General features: G+C 45.2%; 2 protein-coding genes and 1 pseudogene across 3 annotated transcripts; 1 reads left to right on the top strand and 2 right to left on the bottom strand.

The window, feature by feature from the left end:
• Positions 1-1,900: 1,900 nt before the first annotated feature.
• LOC120688698 (probable methyltransferase At1g29790) lies at positions 1,901-3,143 on the top strand. The gene has a single exon (XM_039971085.1). The coding sequence runs from the start codon at positions 1,901-1,903 to the stop codon at positions 3,098-3,100; it is 1,200 nt and encodes a 399-aa protein (XP_039827019.1). The 3' UTR covers positions 3,101-3,143.
• A 197-nt stretch (positions 3,144-3,340) lies between these two features.
• LOC120692876 lies at positions 3,341-18,473 on the bottom strand (annotated as a pseudogene). Its single transcript, XR_005682767.1, has 13 exons — positions 17,882-18,473; positions 16,669-16,880; positions 15,995-16,126; positions 15,765-15,908; positions 10,307-10,419; positions 8,858-9,277; positions 8,349-8,678; positions 7,265-7,486; positions 6,739-6,981; positions 6,214-6,639; positions 5,461-5,559; positions 4,388-4,604; positions 3,341-3,824 (listed from the first exon to the last, which is right to left on the bottom strand). The product of XR_005682767.1 is annotated as a vacuolar sorting protein 39-like (transcript).
• Positions 18,474-19,265: 792 nt separating this feature from the next.
• On the bottom strand, positions 19,266-22,653 carry LOC120692625 (PHD finger protein MALE MEIOCYTE DEATH 1-like). Its single transcript, XM_039976007.1, has 3 exons — positions 22,150-22,653; positions 21,324-21,570; positions 19,266-21,117 (listed from the first exon to the last, which is right to left on the bottom strand). Exons 1-3 carry the CDS (start codon positions 22,589-22,591, stop codon positions 19,689-19,691), a joined length of 2,118 nt encoding a protein of 705 aa, XP_039831941.1. The 5' UTR covers positions 22,592-22,653; the 3' UTR covers positions 19,266-19,688.
• Between the last annotated feature and the right edge of the window lie 469 nt (positions 22,654-23,122).

Genomic DNA, 23,122 nt, shown 5'->3' with positions numbered 1-23,122 from the left:
CCCTCCCTTAGCCCATTTGTTCTTCCAGGTCGCCCATGACACTGGACATTCTGCCCACCCCAAGCAATCTCGAATCCCACACCAAATCAGCCGAGCAATCGAGCAGTGGAAAAAGATATGGTCAACAGTTTCAGTTTTACCGCAGAGGGCACAAAGGGGGCTCCCTTGCCAGCCCTTCTGTTTAAGAGATTGTGCTGTCTGTAATCTATTGTTATCTATTTGCCAAAGAAAGATCTTGATTTTTAGAGGAACTTTAGCGCGCCAAATATTGTCAGCCTCCCGTACACACACACCCCTGTGTGTTAAGAAGGAGTAGAGGGATTTAGTAGTGAACGTTTTGGATTTATCAAGAGCCCATTCAACCCCATCTTCAAGGCCTGACATCTGAACTGAACTTAGAAATTGCAAAAGGTGATTATAAGAATCGTTTTCAGGAAGGGTGAGGCTTCTATGGAAGGTCAGGGCCCAACCTTCATTACTCCAAACTTCTGAGACCCGAGCATTAGGATCTCTGCACATACTGAATAACTCAGGAAAACCAATCTTTAGAGGTACATCCCCTATCCAAATATCATTCCATAATGAGGTTTTAGCACCATTTTCCACTTTATGGATGGCTCCCCACTTGAATAAGTGTTTGATTTTGTGCAAGCCCTGCCAAAATTGAGAAGTACCCATACTTTTAGACTTGAAAAAATCTCCACCAGGCATGTATTTAGCTTGCAGCAGCTTGTACCAGGTTTCCTCAGATCCCTTCATATTTTTCCAAATCCATTTGGTCAGCAGACAATCATTCATAATTTTTGTGTTAAGCATGCCCACACCTCCTTGGTTTTTTGGTCTACAAAGGGTGTCCATCTTGGCCATGTGATACTTAAATTTATCAGTGGCCCCTTGCCAAAAGAAATTGCTTCTCTTGGTGTCCATCCCCTCATGGACTCCTTTTGGTAGTAAGTAAAAGCCCATAATGTACATGGTAGACTAGATAAACAGGAATCGGTGACAATGACGTATTTATTATTTAATCGTACTGCGCTGCCCCTGTCGAGCTTTATGGGGGCAAAGAGTGTTAGGCCATGTTTAGATCACAACCCGTAAATCCCGTAAATGTAAAAAAAATATCACATCGAATGTTTAGACACATGCATGGAGTACTAAATGAAGTCTATTTACAAAACTTTTTGCATGGATGGGCTGTAAATCGCGAGACGAATCTAATGAACCTACTTAATCCATGATTTGCAATAGTGATGCTACAGTAACCATCCGCTAATTATGAATTAATCATGGATTAATTAGTATCGTTAGATTCGTCTCGCGATTTACAACCCATCTATGCAAAAAAATTTATAAATAGACTTTATTTAGTACTTCAAATTAGTAAGATTCCATCACAAAAAATTGTATGTTTCATCTATACACGCCCTTAATACAGGAATGGAACTGGTTCGGAGGGATATGCGCGTCCTCTTGTACTACTGCAAGGTCGATGAGATCTGCATGGCTGAGGATGAGGTGTTGTTCTATGTTGTTTTGACCTCGAAATTGTATATAGTATCCAAAAAAAGAAATTGTATATAGTTAGCATTATTTAAAAAATGTACTAGACTACTAGTAGAGTGGAGCCTTGCCTCTCGACGTGTGATCACCGCGGCTGCACATAAACGGCGTGAACGCCTCGGGAGAAACGCCCCCGCTGCAACCGCAAACCGGGGATGCCAAGTCGCCGGCGACGACCCGCCCCTCTCCTCGTCCTCCGGTTGCTTTCTTCTCCAGCAAACGGAGCGCGGATCGCGAGCAAAACAAGCTCTTGCTCCTCCAGCCGCTCCGGCTGCTCCGACCCAGCGCGCTCAACGACAAGACGCTCGCTCGACCGGCTTCTTCAATGTCCGCCGCGACGATGGGGATGGCCGCGTACGTGGACCCGGTCCTCGGCGTCCCCCTCCGCCGCGTGCTCCTCTACGTCGTCGTCCTCCTCGGCTCCAACCTCGCCACATTCCTCTTTTCCTCTTACTCCTACTCCTGCGCGCCGCCCGTCACCGCCGCGCCGGTGACGACGACGGCTTCAAGTCCAAGGACCGTCCCCGTCCCGGAGCAGCAGCCGGAGCTCCCGCCGGAGTTCCACGCGTTCGTGGGGCCGCACGCGCTGCCGTACGGGCGCAACCCAAACTGGGGCACCGCCGAGCTGCGGCCGCCGGCGGGCCACCCCTGCCTGGCCTTCCCGGATATGCTCGCAGCCTTCATGTCGTACCCCGTCAACGGCTCCTGCCCCGATGACGAGCTCCCCGCGCAGCGGCTCCTCCTCCGCGGCTGCGAGCCCCTGCCGCGCCGGCGCTGCCGCCCAGCCGCGCCGGCCGACCCGGCGCCGCCGCCGCCCCTCCCGGACGCGCTCTGGTCCACGCCGCCCGACCGCCCCGTCCACTGGTCCGCCTACAAGTCCTTCCGCTGCCTCGTCGACCGCGCGCGCTCCCCGCGCTTTGACGACTGCAAGGACTGCTTCGACCTCGCCGGCCGGGAGCGCCGCCGCTGGCTCAACGCCACCGCCAGCGGCAGGAAGGAGAACAACCCGCTCGACTTCTCCATCGACGAGGTGCTCGCGTCGGCGTCCCCGCCGGGCTCCGTCCGGATCGGGCTCGACATCGGCGGCGGGTCCGGCACCTTCGCCGTGCGCATGCGCAAGCGCGGCGTCACCGTGGTGGCCACCACCGTCAACCTCAACGGGCCCTTCAGCGCCGTCGTGGCCGCGCGCGGCGTCGTGCCGCTCTACGTGAGCGTCGCGGCGCGGCTGCCCTTCTTCGACAACACGCTGGACGTCGTGCACTCCATGCACGTGCTCAGCGGCTGGATGCCGCCCGCGGCGATGCAGTTCGCGCTGTTCGACGTGTACCGGGTGCTCCGGCCCGGCGGGCTGTTCTGGCTCGACCACTTCTTCTGCCGGGAGGAGGAGATGGCGGCGTACATGGAGGTGGTGGAGAGCGTCGGGTTCGGCAAGCTGAGGTGGGTGACGGGGAGGAAGCTCGACAGGGGGCCGGAGAGGAAGGAGACGTACCTCTCGGCGTTGCTAGAGAAGCCGCTCAGGAACTCGTGGCGACTTCCATGATCCATCGAATTCTTGACCCAAGGACGAGGTGTGATTGTGTGAACCTGTGATGAGCTGTGAGCTGAGGTTTCACTTGATTTTTTTATTGTGTGTTTTTGGTTTGCAAGTGTCCTAGATTAACTGTTTTAGGTTGGTTTATCGTTGCCCAAGTGTTCTAATTATTACTGTTTTGTTGACGTCTTCTTGGAAAAACCTTGAAGCAAGCTCACATGAAAATGCAGGAATGAATCAGTAACAGTGTACACAAATTACATATATTGGTAGCTCATTAGTTTCTAATCCGAATATTTAGCACACATTGCAATCATTGGAAAAGGAAAAGGAAAGTAGTATACAAACAAAAATACAATGCCGGGCACTATTTACATAACATTCGGAACACCCGTTGAAACACACTATAATCACGGCTATCTGCTTACTGAAACTTTACAGTGTCATTTACACGCAAAAAATAAAAACCAGTTCCCAGTACGCTCTCCCGACTGAAAACATAGGAGAGCGAGGGGGCACATGCACGATACATACACTCCACGCAGTCAGGCACTGAAGAGACCGAATGAGTACTGCGGTAAAAACTTCTGAAGCAGCCGAGACCAAACAAAAGGAACCCCATAAGCTGGCATCAACGAAATCTGACGTGGCAAACAGATCAAATTCTGCAAAGCTTGTTCGGTTGCTCTTGCCCAGGTGGGTAACTGGAAATCCTGATGATTGATGCTCTGACCTGCATCAATTTAGTGGAAATATTTGAACTGTGAAGGTTTACAGTAGATACACATAAGGTGATGAATATGGATGGATGGACACAGGTTACAATTAGGTCCTAGCTAGTTTAGGAATAGTTATTAGAGTAGCAACTTAATGCCACATTACAATTAGCACACAAGAAAAGGGAGCACTTGTATATGCTGACAACCAGGAAAGCTCATTTGTGTCAGATTGCAGTGTTAAACTGCAAACACTAGATTATAGACAAGACCTGACCTTAGGAAAACCAGCCCAGAGTAGAATTATGGATTTAACTTTACTGCTCTCAGTGATGAGACAGTGAATAGTCAGGCTATGAGATAATACCATGATCGAGCCCATCATAGTGACAATGTGCAACTTTATGGCAGTAACAGGATACTGGCATATGAGATGTGTGACGAATTGATGATCCAAACCATACAACCGAAAGGCAAAACAGCTATTGTGTTCAACTCATGGGCGGTCAGCCATCCATCAATATATCATATTAATGCACAATTAAGTATTGATCTCTCAGTGTGCAGTTCAATTGTATACCTGGATCATGGCCATATTATCGACGTTTCATTGAGTTTGCTCCTCTAACAGCCTTAATTTGCTGTGATTCTCTAAAGCAGACAAAATGCACCAATGTCTGTCCATTTGGATAAATTGCGAATGCACTATTTGCAATGCGCTTATGGCAAAGAGAACACATGCTATTTCCATCAATCTTGACAACAGCTTGACGCCGTTTGTATAGATCCTCCTTTACCTGACACATCAAGGATATAGTGAGGAAAGAACATTAATTGTGCACACAAACAAATCTAATTGGTAGATGATAACAGTTCCCAAAGAACTATAGTCATAAATAGGTATGTAGATGTAATACTCTGCTATGGCATCTATGACATCTATGACAAGATACATGATGAGACGGATAGTATACATGATGAGAGAGGGAGAACATGTGATGAGGTACATATGTAAATATTGCTCTTCTAACTTAATTGGCACGTTCTGTTTACATGTGCACAAAATCACTAATGTTATCATTATGCATTTTGGAGATGCGTATTAGATAGGGAAATTGTCATGGATCTGGCTGGCTTGGGCCAGACAGACACTGGCCAGCTTGGACCAGCCGGGCAGCAGCAGGGCACACCAGGGCTGCTGCTGCCCTGCCTGCATCGACCAATCCAATCTATAAAAGATTCCATCCCTAAGATTCGTATTAGGGGTCAAATCAAGAGTCCAAATAAAACCAGAGGGATGTGATCAATTTGGATCAAGGAATAGAGAAATTCCCTCACTGCTGCCCCCATGCCTACCGCTCCCCTGGGCCTCCTCTTCCCACGCCACACCCCCTCCTCCGTCGTCAGCGACCCATTCCCAATCCTTCGCCCTACGACCACTTTCAGTCACAAGTTACACAACCTACGCAACCCACCACCTACCAACCAGCCCCTGGCAGAGGTTTGCATAAAGGGGCAAATCCATACAGCAAGCTAACTCTAAAATGAAGCAGCATTTTTATAGGAGAATCTCACAGGCCAGCATCTTTCATAGCATATAGTTGGAAACCTTAACAACAAGAGTGAAAAGGCTATAACAGAATGCCAAGCTACCTGCAGGTTTGCACGGAAAATCAAGTTTTTGATAACCAAATAATTGCGTAGATGTTCACTAGAGTTCCGCAATAGTGGCTCAAGAAATGATACAAGATCCTGCAAATGTTCATTTTAGATAATTAGAACCTTGATGGGAAATTGAAAAGTTGAAGCAATCAATACTGGAACATACGCATCAGAAACTGCATAAATGTGTTCTTTTCAAAAAAGGCAAAACTATGCCTCTTGCATGAGTCTGGATGACACCAGAGCATAACAACCACCAGAGTTATTCCGTATATGCAAAAATTAGAACAAAATCAATATCAAAACATCTTCCTTATTAAAAACTTCAAAAAAGAAATAATGCATACAATAGCTTGTCCATTCCTACACACAGGAAGTACAAAGATATCCTAGTTTAACCTTACCCGCACAATATTTGACATATATTCTGGGTAGGAGGAATTTCCTTGCTATATCTCAATTCACATAAGTGCATTACCTCATGATACACAGTAAGTGACATTAACACAGTACAGTCAATCATAACACCAGGATTTCAAATATTTTTCACTCTATGGCATCCCGCAACGGCACGTGGGGAAGAAACTCAAATCTTGATGGCTTGGAGTGAAGCAATTCGAAATTTGGGTGGCATGGTGTAAAAGTGGACATATTTGATGGCACATAGTTAATTATGAACTTCCATTTATTCTAGAAGTGAGCGTGATCAAAAGATACATTTCAAAGTATACAAAAAAAACATACCTGGAGTTTAGTGTCTCTAGGTAACAGCCTAAGAGCCTGAGCACCATTTATTCTGTCCCACCGTTGGCTTAACAGCTCCAGTGCTTCATTCAATATTATAGGGCCTCCATCACTTGCATCATCTCCATCACCGTCGCTTCTGCTACTATCTGTCCCACTGGGGCTAAAGCGTATTTCATCAGCCCCTTCAATCTCCGCAACCTTTTTACCTATGCGGCCCCCTTTGAACTTAGCAGAGCTAGACTTGTGGATTCCAGGGTATTGTGATGCCACTGGAATAATTTTCTGTTCAAAATCCTTTTCAGCTTTTCTTGGATTCAGATAAATTTGTAGAAGATTAAAATAGATATTTGACTTGGATGGTTGTTGTGCTCCCTCCTCGTAAACACGGTCACAATATGCAACTGCCCGCTCTGGCATTTGGAGCTGCAGTGGTAAACAAGATATTCTGGGTAACCTAAAAACTATTATTTAACCAGAACTCAATAATGTCAATGGATCAGGGCACATAAAAAGAAATGGTACCTTGTGAACATACAGAGAGAGTGCACGGAGGTGTTGATTTATTTTCCCATATAAAATGGCACGCTCCTCGAAAAGAGCATCCTGGGGAAGACGCTTAAGGAGTAAGTCTGTATTGTAACCTGAATTATTCTCTAATGTAGATATTAACTTCTTCCGTGTTGTGGAATATGTTTTCTCTGTCCAGTTTCCCTCTTCCTTAAGAATATTGTACCAATCAAGAACTTCAGAAAGGTACAGTTGCACCTTCAGATCAGAAGACTCAATGTCAGAGCATCATTAAGTCCATGCACTAGAACTTTATTGTGGACTTCATATGGTCAGATTACAACAACAACAACAACATAGCCTTTTTTCCCAAGCAAGTTGGGGTAGACTAGAGATGAAACCCGAAAGAAATAAGTTCAAGGTTCAGGCACATTCATATGGTCAGATTAAGGAAACAAAATCATCTAAGCAACGTGAAATGAATTGATTGTACATGGAATTTTCCATATACCAATGCAGTAACAATTGAAAGTGTACATACCAGCTCATTTTGCAGGTTAGGATTGATCCCCGTTTCACTCATTGAGAGCATTAATTCTAAGTATGTTGACTGCAAATTTGGAGCATGTTGCTTCAGATATGAATTTACCAAATCTGCTGGAACATTTTCAGACAAAAAGAGTTCAATAGTTTCTGATGGATTGCGTTCGAGGACATACAAGGAAGATTCTAAAACCAGCGTTGGATCAGATCTACAAAGGGGCTGCAAATGAAAAGGCAATATCAAATCAGCCAAATAAGAACATTACATGGCATGAAACATAATGATTTCAACATATCAAGGCAATGATCCATATGATAACATTGAAAAACATATCAAGCAATACAAATAGAAAAACATCGGTGTGCAACAAGTTTTGCCACAATGAGCTCTTCTTGGAGGACAGCAAAAGCATGAAACATGGCATGATAAAATATAAAATAGCAATAAGAAATAAGTGATTATATCTGATCCTACCACATATCAAATAAAATTTCAATCACAAACTTCACAGCCTACTAATCTAAGAGTCATCATGCAGTAGAATATAACCAAACAAAAGTATGTAAAGTTCAACTAGTGAATATGGATTGCACTTTGAATTAATGTTTTAACAGTGCCTTCGTGTCTAATATGCTACACCGTCTGCTTCGCTATGTTTGTCCAGAGACTTGGAAGGATATGTTTCTATTGAGGATATCAAGGCCTCATTACAATTTTTACACTCCCTGCCCTTAATCAAGTGCTTTGAAAGAAGAGTATCTCTATCATGTTATTTCATAGGGGCATGGATGGTCATTTCACATTGATTTTTTTTCTTGCAACTGATTTCCATGGTTAGTGGATATTGTGTGCATGGACAAACATAGCGAAACAGAGGGGGAAATAATGTGTCAAAATAGCAACATATTTATGCATGAATCCATCTAGCTCGCAGATGCAGTTGTTATCAGGATAAATAGAACACAATAACACCAAGAAATAAGGCATATAAGATTTCAGCTGAAACTGGATATTTCTCATAGCTTTGTTTATGTGACAAGCAATATCAATTAAACACTAGCAAAGGAAAAATAAATTGTACCCTGAGATATTCAATGATCATGTGAGGGCTAATTTTTTTATTAAAATCTGTATTCTCCATCTCATATTTTGATTTTTCAACTAACTGATTGAGCAGTTGGAGAGCTTCCCGGTGCAATTCATTGCTTTTATAGAGCTCAAGTAACACCATATAGTCACTCCTCTCCTTCAAAAACTCTTCGCATATCTTCAGGTCACAGAAATTAAGTCCTTTCAGCAATTCCATAGCCCCTGATGACTGCCCAGTAAGAATAAGAGCTTGAAGCAGAGAAGTATCCAGTACAGTTGCCATTTCTCTAGCAATAGAGCTAGTATGTGTCTGAGCTCGTTTCTGAAAACAAAAAATAAAGTACAACAATTACAGACCACGCTGATTGGTAATTAACATATACTGTATTAAATTTGCAATCTTCTGTCCAATTGAAAAGGCACCATGCAATTTTCCACATCTGTCACTGTTAGCTGCTAATTTTTGCAGCAAGATAAAAAAAGAACTTGAAAAACGGTTACCTTGTTTGGCTTCTTTGGTTTATACGGCCCAGACAATATTAAGCTGTGGTGCACAGCTCCAGAGACCACCTCCTCTGTTACTTCAGCTGTTGCTCTCTCAATTATTCCACTTCTTTTCTTCTGCAAATACTTCACAAGGGCAACTAGAGCATTGTGACTCATTTTCTTTACCTCCAATGGAGATTTATCATCTGATTCATGGAGCTGTAATGAGTATGATTCCATCTCTCTGTCACGTCAGAGGACTCCGTTGCTAATTCAGGCATGTCCAGCAGCTTGTCATGTTCACCTATAATATGTGTTTGTGGCAGAACAATAGACGGGTACAGAGATAGCACATAAGTAATGTCCACATGTGAATCTGAAAACTGTTCCATTGCCTCCTCATAGTTCCCACTATCAAACAAAAAGTGTCCATATCTAGTTCACAAAATCAAAAGGATAAGATGTCATTTAGTTATGTCAATAGAACCATAGAATAACAAAATGAGAATGCTAAATTTGCTTCAAGCATCAATGCAGAAGGCTCCATGCACTTAAATTCTAGATTCAATACTGAACCAATAAAAAAAATTGGTGAAAGAGCCACTGAGATTAACAGATCTCATTTTAATTTTCCAACATCATTCATAATTTCTTCACTTTGATGTGGTATAGTCTACAGAATATGTATCGCCATGAGCGAAAACATTGTTAGATGGATCTTTGCCATGAGTGACAAATTAGAGAATTTATGTTAACCAAAGCTTCAGCCATATTTTTTCTTCTGAGGGCAAGAACTTTCAATCTAAGGACATCAAGCTTAATATATTAGTCAAATTTCTATAATGGTATAAGCTAAAGTGAATTTACGTTTACCTAGCATGATAGACATGCTGATGCTGCATATCAGTCATACTAAAACAAAATAATAGGCAAATTTACTTACTCACAAAAATGCGCATCCCCAAAGAAAAATCATGTTTTTCTATAGTACCCAGTCAGTGGGAGAGTGGGACACAAAGTCCAGGGAGATAATAACGTTATAAGGAGTGTCTAGGCAAAGATATGGATTCATATGCTGAATTCCACATGTCGGCTGATCGCATAGTCAGTGAAAATGCAGAGTACTATCCTCTGAAATGCTTGGAACAGCATGAATAAAGAGAAACGGCATGCATAACAACTCATATTATGTAGTGATAAAAACATAGAATTGTTGTAGCCTTTCTTTTCTACTCCATCCATTCCAAATTATAGGTCATTTTGGCTTTCTAAATACATCATTTTTCATATGTATCTAGACATAGTGTATATCCAGATGCATAGTAAAATCTATGTATTTAGAAAAGCCAAAACGAACTATAATTTGGAACAGGAGTACTAGACAATTCAAACGTACCTTCTGTCACTAGATTCCATACCAGTATTATTGTCACATTTCTTTTCAACTGGAAAATCTGAGCATACCTTATGTGTATTGAGCTTTCCTTTGCAGATCGTAAATTTGAATCCTCTGGTGGAAGTAGCTTACACAACGCTAGTGCCTCCTCAAATTCTCCGGAAGCTGTCAATTGCACTATCTGTACAGCAAATATGTAAGAGCATACATTTAAGAACTATTGCTGCGAAGAACCACAGAAACAATCGAGACAGATAAATTTAACAGTTACATGAAAGTTTCAGGCATTCCTTACAAATGTAAAACGCCTCAACACACCATAGTCTACTGGATAAAATTTGTGATGGCCTATGACCAGGAGAGGGGTATAAACATAGGTACTTGCTATGGTTTTATAGATGATGCAGTTGGTCTTTATTTTTAAGCATATCAAAGTTAGATTATTAAAGTATTTTTTCTGACAATTTTTGCTGTAAATTATTTCTCTTGTATCTAAGCAAATACGATTTGTTAAGTGACAAAAGAAGAACAGGTTTCCTCAAATTATGGATCTTTAGAACTTCATGAGTGCAACGGTGCACTTTCAGTATCAATGATGAGCATGGCTGCCAAGATTTACATGTAAGGTCTAGGCAGGCCCGTTGAAGGCCATGAATGAGGTGAGTGACCGCTCAGGGCCCCAAAAAATGGAGGGCCTCCAAATTTTAACAATCAAGGTCTATACAATGTTTATCTATTCCTCCTCCGGCAGTTTCTGCTACTATAGCATCTGTATCTCTTCCACCATCCGTCCTTCCCGGCTAGTGGCAGCAGTCCGCAAATCGCCATTAGCCAATCATTAGGACCAGCACCGACGGCCAGCCACCAGCACTCCGGCGATCAGTGCTCTATTCACGATCCAATTTGACCCTTATATATATTTAGCTAAAAATTATATAAGATAAGAGTCCAACCTTTTTTTTTCTCGAACACGCAGGAGAGCTGCGCATCTTTGTATTAAGAAGAAGAGAGTGGCCAATTTACATCACCGATCACCCACCTTGGGCCAGAATGGGTGACGGTTGAGCAAGAATCCTAAAAGATTTACAGGAAAAAAAAAAAGTAGAGAGGTAGGACCTGACCAAAACACCCTAATGGCGTCTTCACTCTATCTGTTGTACACGCAGGGCCTTGAGCCCCTTAGCTCCTGCAGCTATCCAAAGCTGCAATTCATCCTTATAGGCTTGCAAAGCAACTTGGAGGCAGGGAGCTAGTCCATCAAAGACACATGTATTACGGTGTTTCCAAATGATCCAAGCACCTAGCATGACCAGTGAATTGAAACCTTTTTTGTGCTGTTTAGGGACTTTCCTCCAAGCTCTCAACCACCAATCAGCCAAAGAAACGGTTCTTCGGCTAGGGACTAATGCGACCAAATTCAAGGGCTGCAAGACAGCAAACCAGAATTGTCTAGCAAAAACACATGTCGTGAGGATGTGTTGTACTGTTTCCTCCTCTTGAACACAGAGGGGGCAGTGATCCGGGTGAGGGAGACCTCTTTTTTGTAACCGGTCAGCTGTCCAACAGCGATTCCGGATTGCTAGCCAAATAAAAGTTTTGCATTTTCCGGGAGCTCAAGATTTCCACAAACGCTTCCAAGGTTCAAATGTAATGGAACCAAAGAAGAAGGCTCGGTAGGCTGATTTAGTAGAGAAGGAACCTGAGGATTCCAACTTCCAGTGGTGAACATCCTCCAAATCATTAAGTGTAAAATCTGAAACTAGATCCCATAGCTGCAGATATTCAACTAGCCCAAGCCAACCAAGTGCCCCTTTTATGTCAGAAACCCAAGTTAGATTGAGGAGGGCATCAGCCACAGTCCTTGTTCTTCTTATTTTAGGGGGAACACATTTGACAACATTGGGTGCCAATTTCTCCAAGTTCTCTCCCAGAAGCCAATGGTCAGACCAGAATAATGTATTCTCACCATTACCGACATTGGTTACAACCGAGATGGCAAACATGGCCGAGGTGTTCGAGTGTACCGGGATTTCCAGGCCGGCCCATGGTCGATCAGGTTTTGTTTTTCCTATCCAAAGCCACCTCATTTGTAGTGCCCATCCCATGACCTCAAGGTTATGGATACCGAGTCCTCCTAGTTCGAGTGGCCGCATGACCTTCTCCCAAGCCACCAAGCAACAGCCACCATTGACCTCTTTTCGTCCCTTCCATAAGAAGCTCCTTCTGATTTTATCGATGGCTTTAATGAACCACTTAGGAACTTTCAGTGCCACCAGTAAATAGATTGGGACTGCCGAGAGAACAAAACGTACCATGACAGCACGACCAGATAAACTCATAAGTGAAGCCTTCCATCCAGGTAATTTGTTGGCAATTTTTTGCTCAATCCATGTCATCAGATCACCTTTTCTCAGTTTCTTATCCGAAATGGGCAGTCCTAAATAGGCAGAAGGGAAAGAAGCCGTAGTGCATTGGAGAGTACCACTGACCACTTCAATAATATCTCTATCACATTTGATGGGAATCACATTACTCTTATGGAGATTGGTGTGTAAGCCTGAAGCATTACCAAAAACTTCCAGTAGAGATTTTGTGAGTTGGAGATCTGCTTCATCTGGGTGAATAAAAAGAGCCACATCATCTGCATAGAGGGAGAGCCGCTGTCCAGTTGATTGCAGCGGTTTCAGCAGACCTTCCAAATCAGCCTGAGCAAACAAACTATTCAAAACATCCATAACGAGAATAAATAGCATGGGAGAGAGAGGATCTCCCTGCCTAAGACCACGCTGGTGGTAAATATAATCCCCCGGCTCACCATTCAGTATAATCTGTGTGGAGGCAGACTTGAGGAGATTGGCAATAAGTGTGCACCAAGAAGGCCCAAACCCCAAATGAGATAGGATCTCCAGCAAAAAAGGCCAAGCAACCGAATCAAAAGCTTTGGAAATATCCAATTTCAAGAAAAGACTTGCCACCTTGCGACGATGAAGAACCTTGATGGTTTGTTGGACTAGCATGAAGTTGTCATGGATGCATCGGCCTTTTATGAAGGCGCTCTGATTAGAAGCCACCATGTTGTCAAGGAGAGGAGCAAGTCTGTTGGCCATCAGTTTTGTGACTAGTTTAGCAAAACTATGTACCAGACTAATTGGTCTATAGTCTTTGGCTTCTAGTGCTTCAGCTTTCTTGGGAATCAGGGTGAGGTAGGCTGAGTTTAAAACTTCAAGCTTCCTTGCATCCCCCTGCTGCAAGGTCAGAAGAGCTGCCATAAAATCAGTTTTGATTATAGACCAGCAAGACTTGTAGAATCTTCCAGTGAAGCCATCTGGCCCTGGGGCCCTGTCTGCTGGTAATGAGCTGATTGTTGTCCAAACTTCAGTTTCAGAGAAAGGTGTATCAAGTGCTGAAAGATCAAAGCCAGCTCTGTGAAAAGCCTCAAGATTTAAGGTGGTTGTTCTCTCTGCAACTGTACCTAGAATTCCATCAAAAAATCGAAGAGAATCTGATGTTTTTCCTGCTGTGTCGTGACCACATGATCTTCAGTTTTTAGCTTCGAAATATAGTTCTTGTATTTTCTAAACCTGGCTTGTTTGTGGAAGAAAGAGGTATTGGCATCACCATCCTTCAAGTACCTCACCCGAGAACGTAATCGAGCAATTGTCCTTTCGAGGGAAGCTAGGGCAAGACAGTGACTTTTCAGTTTTCGTCTCAACCAATCTTCATCGTCAGAGAGGAGCCGATGATCTCGTGCCATCTCAAGATGATGTAAAATATGCCGAGCCAATGCGAGCTGCTCCTTGATGTTCCCAGTTTGCTTTTGACTCCAAGATTGTAAGGCCCTGGTTAGCCGTTTCAGCTTGATAGAGATACGTTCAAGGCAACAGCAGGGCTGTACTGGTTCCTCCCAAGAGTGCAGAACCGCCTCATGAAACCCAGGTAAATTAGGCCAAAAACTCTCAAAGTGGAATCTCCTTTTGCCCAAAATTCCTTCTTTTAGACCCAAGATTAGGGGACAATGATCTGACATTTCTGTGGCTTGGCTTTGCAATAAGCTCTCAGGGTAAATATCTTCCCAATCATTAGTACACAGTACTCGATCCAGCTTGACTAGTGTGGGCGACTCTCGTTCATTCGACCAAGTATATCTCCTTCCTAATAGTGGAATTTCCTTAAGTTCCAAATCATTGACAAACCGGCGAAACCGTCCCATCATGGCTCTGTTAATATTGTCATTGTTCTTATCTTCAGAGCTATATATCATGTTAAAATCCCCTGCTAGCATCCAAGGTCCCGGACATCCTGCTCGGACCTCACGTAGCTCCTCCAGAAAGGAGATCTTATCAGCATCATGTTGAGGGCCATATACTCCTGTGAGCCACCACGAGGGATCATCTTTGCTGCTGAGTAGAACTGATACTGAATATTGGTTGACAAAGTGATGGTCGACTGAGAAGGATCCATCCCGCCAGGCTATCAAAATGCCACCTCTTGTTTGCTGTGCCGGCAAGAAAACAAATTGGGAGAAATCACGCCCAAGGAAGGAGACTACATCACGTTCTGTAACATGTGCCAACTTGGTTTCCTGTAGACAGATCACAGCTGGTTTGGATGCATTGACCATTTTCCTAAGGTTGTCTCTTCGTCCCTTGTCATTGAGACCCCGAACATTCCAGATTAAAATGCTGGTTCTATCCATTAACAAATAATAAAAGCGACCAGACAAAGGAAAAAAAGGCCTGATGCAACTCAGATCACAATAGTCGAGTTGGCTGCAATCCGGGCTTGCCCCTCAGGTGGGACATCCCAACCAAACAAGGCAGATAACGCGGTAACATGGTCACGGCCTAGTAGGTGATTGTAGAATTTGGAATAGCGTTCCAATGCCTCGTCAGAAATCCTCCCCTCATAACCTTTTTAAAGGCCCAGCCCTTAGATGAGCTAGACTAAAATTTGAGGTCCTTTACTGTGCCTTATTGGAGGGCCCTATTTTGGATTTCGCACCGGGGCCCCAAATTTCTGGAGATGGTCCTGGGTCTAGGGTATCAAAAGTCTAAAGGGCACCTTTCAACATCATACTGATTAAAACTGGAATATGCAACTATTGAGCTTCTCTCAAATATCACCCACTTAACTTTGGTTGTTCAATCTTTCATCTCATATTCAACTAAAGATCACTATCAGGTACTCAGGTTTGATTATATAACACATTATTAGCCATTAATTGATCTAAACAATGGTTCTTAAAATACTTATTATAAGTGGCATGCCAAAATTGTTCTATAAATAGAATTGCAATTACAACAAGAACATTCTCAAAAGGAATGGGAGGAAAGGTAAAACCACAACCACAAAGCATGATACTACATCTGTCATACATAGCAAGGTCTCCCATATTGCACCTGATCTTAATATCTTATAATAGCGTTACTGTATTTAGCTTGAGATAGACAAAATTATAAATATGGCACGGGCCCAAATAATGTGCACCACCACACTCATCATAATTAATAAACTGAAGTACAATACCTGAGCACCAATAGGAACAGGCAACAAACCACAAACAGAGTTAGATAGCGCAGCAAGTATACAGTTGCCAGTTTGGACAAGCTTTTGAACATCACGGAGCACAACTGTCTGAACCAATGCATTGGGTGCCCTAAGAGACCGTATCTGAAATAGTATATAGTCATGAAACTTATTAGGATGATATTATTCATAACACTAAATATACTAGATAAATAGATAGAATCACTTACCTCAACATGCCTTGGCAGGCGTGCCACAGCATATGGTCTATGTATAACGACAGAAGCCGGTGTGTCCGACCAAATTATTCTGCCGTCTTGAATAAGTTTGCCATTTTGATCAACGAATACCCCAATGTTATCCTATATAAACATAGAAAGTACTACAGCACATTAGCTAAAACTAAATAAGAAAGAACAAAGGAATTCTTCGAGAAGCTAATAAAGTGTTAGAATCTTGATGACTTCAAGAGATATTCATACAAAAAATATTTCATTCGGTATCACTGTTGCACTGATCACATGGGAAAAGATTCTAACTAGCGGCAATGTTATACTGGTGTACACAAGCTAAGGGTCTTCCCATCAATTTTGACAGAAACATTTCAGTACATCACACAATAAGATTCACCTGTCCATGACTTAGAAAGTGGAAATAATTCTGTTTTTTCTCGAAAACACAGAGAGCTGCATTTTGTTTCATTGAGAAGAGAGATAAAAATGTGATGGAAGGGTCATAAACCCTCCCGAAATACACGCACACTCACAATAAATTTTACACGGCCAGATAAATAAGTCCATTTTTAGAAGAGCTGCTTGATTCTTCGCTCAAAGCATAGAACGTTGTCACTTTTTTAACCAAAAAAATATAATAAAAAGATCTGCCATCTGACAGTTCCATATACCTTGCCAAGGAGCAGCTCTCCAGTAGGAAGAGGTACAACTAAAGGAGGAGCAATCCTCCCAGAAGAAAACACTTCTGTTAGTGCCCCGGTCATACTGTTTATTATCATATACTCCCTCCTAATTCCTAGGCATATGTTGTCACCGCACCAGGCCATTGATTTTAAAATATCTGGTACTCCAAATTCCTTCACTTCAACAAATTCTCGCCCACCTGACACAACAGAAATAGAGAACCATTCAGAGTCATATTATTGTAATAAACAATTCTCATGGTCTAGAGAAATTATTATTTTTGTCAACTTGTAATTGTTATACAAGCTTACATAAATCCATCAACAGGTACCTTATGAAACCAACATTTACAGGCATAAGGCAGCCTTTACTTTATTTTGATTCACCAAATTCTGGTAAGCAGACATGTGCATTGTTCTTTACCTGAACTTGGGACAAGGCCAAGCAAAACTTTTTGTATAGCTATACAAGCTTACATAAACATTTTCCCTACTACTAGTTTCAAGAAATAACGTGTACAATGTCAGAAGCTTTCTCAAAACTCAAATGCAGATACAATCAGAAACACTGCCTGCCACACAAAAGTTTTAAAAGTAGTTGGATTTCCATGAAACATATATTCTGTTGTCTCAAGATTACTATGTGCGCATTAATAAGATGGAACAAGAATATTATACCTATTGGTTATTGTATACCTATATAACAGGAAAAAAAAGAATCACAACAGCAGTGTGCCAGGGTTGTAATGTAATTGGCATGGCAAGTGGGCATGTAAAAGGAGTTACTAACTACTCTGTACAATGTAATCCCCTCTATTTTAAAATATATGGCCGAACTAACTAGGTTGTCCTAAACGTCATGTATTTAAAAACAGACGGAACACATTTCCAAAGAGAGAATTTGACCGATCAGTGTGAAGTTCACTATTCACTACAGGCTTCCAACTTAAACCGATTCACTAATTGAATTCCTCCAATGTTGCATCACTAAAACTGCAGCTACTCAGTTATTGCCAATCTTAACTCTTAACCCAAACACAGTTGATTTAAATTCGCACTTCACAACCCCAAAATATTCCCAGTTCCAATCCTCAATTCGAGTGCGATCAAACCCAAATCGATCGGATGGTGATCCCCGTGGCAAAAATGGAGAATCGCTAGATTCATAACAAGCAAATAACCGATGCAAATGAATTCTCACTGTCGAGGCGGAAGACGGTGAGGCGCTTCTGTCGACCGACCGCGAGGAGGCCCCGCCGGTCGTCCCAAGCGAAGACGTTGGCACCCTTTGTCTTGTTAGAGACGACGGCGACGGCCTCGAGCCCAGGGAGGCGGTGAAGCGCGACCCACTCGGAGAGCGAGAGCAGGAGGTCGCGGCTGGCGCTGACCTCCATGGCCAAGGGCGGGCGCCGCCAGAACCGCTGCTCGTGCCGCTCGAGCGCGTAGGGCCCGTCCCGCCGGATCTCGCCGCCGCCCTCGGGGGAGGAGGCCGGCGAGGAGTAGATGCGCAGGGAGCACTCGGAACCCCGGAGGAAGCCTTCGGAGTCGGAGGACGCGACGAGGAGCTTCCCGGCGTGAGAGGCGACGGCCTCGATGCGGCCCGGCACGCCGGCCACCAGCTCGACCGCATCGTACGCGCTGTGCACCATGGCCGGTGGGCGCGATCGGGGGGGCGGGCCCCCAACGGTGGTGCTAGATGGCCGCCGCTGGCGTCCGGCCGGCGAGGGAAGAGGGGCGCTTCGAGTCGGAGGGTGGAGGAGCTCGAGATCGTGTTATGCGCTGTGGCCAGAGGACGGGCGTATACGGGTTCGACGCACTGGTACGTATTGGAATACGTACGTGCACATACGGCCCTCCACGGCTCCACATACCTTTTGGTCCTTGGGAACGTGATGCCGGAACAGGTGCTCCTTTCGCAGAAGTCCAAATCTGACGGTAATTAATCGATGATTAGCTACGGTGATGTTATAGTAACTATTCTTTAATTGTGCGGTCAAAGACCTCATTAGATTCGTCTCGCAAAGTAGCGCAAGAGTTGTAGAGTTAGTTTGTAAACTGACTTTATTTAATATCTTTAATTATTGATCAAAGTTTATGTTACTTGTGCTATGGAGCAAACCAAACAGGGCCTGAGTTGATTGGATCTTTCAAACTGAGGTTGATTGAATCGTGCAATTATAATTTCACATATCCTCAAAACATATTATGTCCATGTCTTTGACGACGGGGCAGCATTCGAGCATGACCTGTGGCACTACCACAGCCTGTAGATTTTGAAATCGTTGGAGAATCCACACCCCAAATCCCCAACATCCAAAAGTTCTAATGCAACTCATGCTTGTCTCGACAAGGCACGGACCAATCAATTAGGTCTCTTCTCAAAGCAAAGCTTGAAGCAATTAGACTCGTTAACACCATTGCAAGGACTAACAACGAATGAAGCGGATGTCCCGGACAGGTTGTGCAGCCGCCATCTCAGAACTCAATGGCACCGTTGTAAACACCATTGCACAGCCGAAGGGCAAATCAAACAGGAACACAACAACAAATGCCTATAAACACAGTGAACGACGGACAAATCTCCATTCTTGAAGAAACTGAACTTTTCTTTCGTCTTCCCGAGGACCATGCTAGCCACCAACTAGGGCCGCCATCAAAACACAGTGATCAAGATGTTTAACTTCATAGCCAAGATTCAGAGACGGTAGAAAGGTGCAATCACAGAACAGCTATTTACAACACCACCGCCTCTAATGTATGCGGTACAAAATTTCCAGTCGGATTGCTAACGACATGGATAGGGCTTCCTTTTCCACTGCCCCTCTTCTCCCCTACAAATTCTTTACAGATAACATCTGCTATTACTGCATCAGTACTAAACTAACTACATACCAACACACTTTACAAAAAGGATCTCACAGTTTAAGAACTGGTTTACCTCGTCAGATCACCACCGTCAAACATATGAACCAAAGGATGTAAGAACTATGAAAGGGGCAAAAGAATTGTCACTTTACTTTCGGTACCGTCAGTGCCTCATCCAGGATCGGTCCAGCAGCCATGAGCGCGCCACCGCAGGACATGCAAAGAAATAATGGTGGCACAGGCGCACCATCCGCAATGCCGACGCAGCGTGTGTGGTGCCAGACATTGCAGGCATCACATGCCACCATGCGTTCCCCATCATCATCCTGTGCACCACATACACACTGGACATCCCATGCTTCCGTACCTCCCTGGCAACGCAGCCCGGTCTCCATGTCCGCTCCATGGCCATGCACGCCGATCGTGTCACCAGACTCTGCTCCACCAAGCATCACCGGATCCCAATTCTCCCCAGCAATGCCATCCAGTGACTCAGCCTGGAATCCCTCAAAGAAGCAGTATGTCTCCTGCAGCGCATGCTCTGCCTCGATAAGCAGCTCGCCTATGGACGCATGCAGTGGTACCACCACAATATCCCCTGGCGGCATCGGCCTTGTAAGTTCAGTAGCCTCCCGCACCTGCGGTCGCCACTCAACAAGGAATCTTAGCTGGTCATCAGACTCATCCCTGAGGCCCCAACATTTCCACCAGTGCTTGCAGTCCAGCACAGCCTGTGCTGCCTCACTGCGTGCCTCCACCATTGCCCGGCACACAGCACGCAGATCCCGCTCTACCTCTGATGTGCTTGGCCATCGGACCGCATGAGGGGTGCGCTCTGAATCAAGTTCCACTGGCTCTGGCTCTAGGTCAGGCTCTAGCTGTGGTTCAGGCTCAGGCTCATCATATTCCTCAAGGCTGAAGTGAAGCACACGATTCTTAGGGTCAGGCACACGACGCACAATATGGTTACCAACAACAGTGTCATTAAGGGACTTGATGACAAAGTCAAGCAGACCAGTGTCACCGATGGCACCCCTGGCAGCATCTCGTACAGCCTGTCGTGAAATCTTTGTGCCATTGGCATGCTCCCGCAGCTTATCAACAACGACCTCTGCAGCATTGAGCAGCCGTTTCTTTGACCACCGACACTGGAGCAGGTCAACAACATCCTCAAAGCGCTGGCATGGCTGCCTCAGCCTCTTCATGACACATGACTTTGGCAGCAAGAACGTCAGCCGTGGGAATGTCTTCACAGAAGGTGGCGAAAGTGGGGCCTTGCAGTGTTTCCAATCAAGGAGGCAGCAGAGGAACTCACGGACAGTGGCCAGAGGCTTGTCGGAGAGGCGGCGGTAGATGCTGACCACACGGCGGACATGACGGCTGCGGAGATAATCAACAGGCAGGGCAGCCAGGGCTTCAAGTGCAGCAGAATAAGTGGATGCAGACACATTGAAGCAGCCCTTGGCAAGGCAGTACCCCCAGCGACCGAACCATGTCTCACCCTTTGCCACTCCAAGCAGGAGGCGGAGGTCCACAGAGTGCTTCTGGGTTAAGTCCACCACAGACACAGCCCTGCACAGAAAGCTCACTAAGCTCAGAGGATAGATACGGGGGGTTATCTTTTTTGTGTTTGCAACGTTCATAAAGTTACCAAAGTTCAAAATTTGATAAAAGTGTATTTAGACCACACATAGCTAACCTGTACTTCATTGATGCTACTGGGAAACAAGTGTCTGTGAAGAGTATTTCAGAACAGGGAAGAAAGAGTATATTGTTACCTAACACGGAGCGCAGCGCAAAGTTGATCCCATATATCCATGATCTGGCAGCCAGAAAGAAAAGTGGAGCCACCATCACAACCATGGATAGTGACAAGGTGACCAAAGCCATTACTATGGATCAGACCATGTAGGAGGTGATCGCTGCGCCCAAGCAAAGCATCAGCCCTGAATGGCTGGTCCCAGTCAACTGCTGCAGGAATGATGAAATGGTACTTCCGTTTTGACACCCAGTGGTGGCTCCAGCCTGAAATTGCGGTCCAGATCATGCACTGGTTTAGTCCATTGGTGAGCTGGCATTTACAGAAGTAGGAACTGAATCAATGCACGAAACTACATCTTTTCCAGAAGAAAAAAACTTTAAGAGGCTAGGGCGCATCATTACAGCCACACTGCTTTTTTCAGGAAGTGACTTCAAAACAAATTCAAACCAGCAACATGGAATGAATCAATTAATGCAAGAATGTGAACATAAATGCAATTCCTACTACCCACCCAACGTTATAATCAGAACTTGGAAGAGTTGAATGCTGAATTGGGGGCGAGCATTTCTGAACTGTTAGCGGCGAGAATTGAATGAAATATTACCGATTAAATCCCCAAGAATCCCCTGCGGTCACGAAGCCCTCGAACCACACAGAAATCGAGCATTTGTAACAACAGTTGTACCAATCAGCCAGCTCAATCAAATCAACCAAAATCAAGAAGAACTCGCAATTAAAATCTAATCATCGCATCCATCGAGCATTCAAAGTCGAACCAACGAAAGAAACGCTCGTTGCGCCCAAATCCGCGATGAAGGCATAGAGAAGCGAAGCCAGCTCACCGGCGCAGCGGCAGGGATCGCAGAGCGGCGCGGGCGACGTCGCGGCGAGCTCCTCCACGGCTACAATGGGGACTACGGCGCCCGTGCGCTCGTCCGAGAGCAGCGCGTGCCACGCCGACCCGGAACCCGGCGCGGAGCCCCACTGCTTCAGCAGCCACCGCACGTTGTCCCGGAACGCGCCGCAGAGCGCGGCCGCGTCCGTGCCCGGGAAGTCCCGCAGCGGGTACACGCGCACCGCCGATCCGCACCTCGGCGCCGCCGCCGACAAGCCGGCGGGGTGCCTGGGGGGCGCCGAGGCCGAGGAAGAAGACGACGAGGCGGAGGACGAGGACGGTGGCCTCGGGCTCGCCTCCTCCTTCTTCGCCGCCGCTGCCTGCGGGCTCGGCCGGACCGGCGGCGACCGCCGTAGGTCGAGCCGCCGGAGTGCGCGCGTGGACGGCATTGGCCTGCCGCCTGCGCGGTCGTCTCCTCTTCGGCCCTGCCTCTCCTGCTCGGGGGGCTCTGGGGTTTTGGTCCGCGGCGGCAGGGGCCTTTCCGTAATTTGTGGCGTGCGAGTTGTGACGGTGCGAGCGGTGCGCCCGCCGGCCTAGCTCCGCGACCCGAACGCGCACGCCACTGATGGGCGGGCCCCACGCGGGTCGCTTTCCCCGTACGCCCGTGACGTCGCGGAGCAGGCCGCTAGCCCGGGCTAGGCGCCCCGCTACGGCGCTACTACCCATCGCGACCCCACTGAGGCTGCGCCTTCATGACATCCCGGGCCCGCGCCCGCTGGGACGAGCGCCTTGGGCCGTGTTTGGTTATTTTTGGTGAATTTTTTTTAATTTTTTTTTGTATGTATGATATATTAAACAAAATTTATTTGTAAAATTTTTTCACAGATAGGTATAAATTTATGAGTCGAATTTAATGAACCTAATTAGTCTATGATTAGATACAGTAATTCTACTCTAATTATTCTATAATCGTACGATCA

This window comes from Panicum virgatum, chromosome 9N (assembly GCF_016808335.1).
Source record: "Panicum virgatum strain AP13 chromosome 9N, P.virgatum_v5, whole genome shotgun sequence".
Taxonomy (NCBI): domain Eukaryota; kingdom Viridiplantae; phylum Streptophyta; class Magnoliopsida; order Poales; family Poaceae; genus Panicum; species Panicum virgatum.
This window is presented reverse-complemented; position numbering and strand designations above follow the sequence as displayed.

Excerpts from the sequence above, each read along its gene's own strand:
- LOC120688698 (XM_039971085.1), top strand. The coding sequence starts at position 1,901 with ATGGGGATGGCCGCGTACGTGGACCCGGTCCTCGGCGTCCCCCTCCGC.
- LOC120692625 (XM_039976007.1), bottom strand. The coding sequence starts at position 22,591 with ATGCCGTCCACGCGCGCACTCCGGCGGCTCGACCTACGGCGGTCGCCG. Across the intron at positions 21,571-22,149 it reads CGATCCCTGCCGCTGCGCCG|GCTGGAGCCACCACTGGGTG; the intron begins GTGAGCTGGCTT and ends CCGCAATTTCAG. Across the intron at positions 21,118-21,323 it reads TGCGCTGCGCTCCGTGTTAG|GGCTGTGTCTGTGGTGGACT; the intron begins GTAACAATATAC and ends CTTTCTGTGCAG.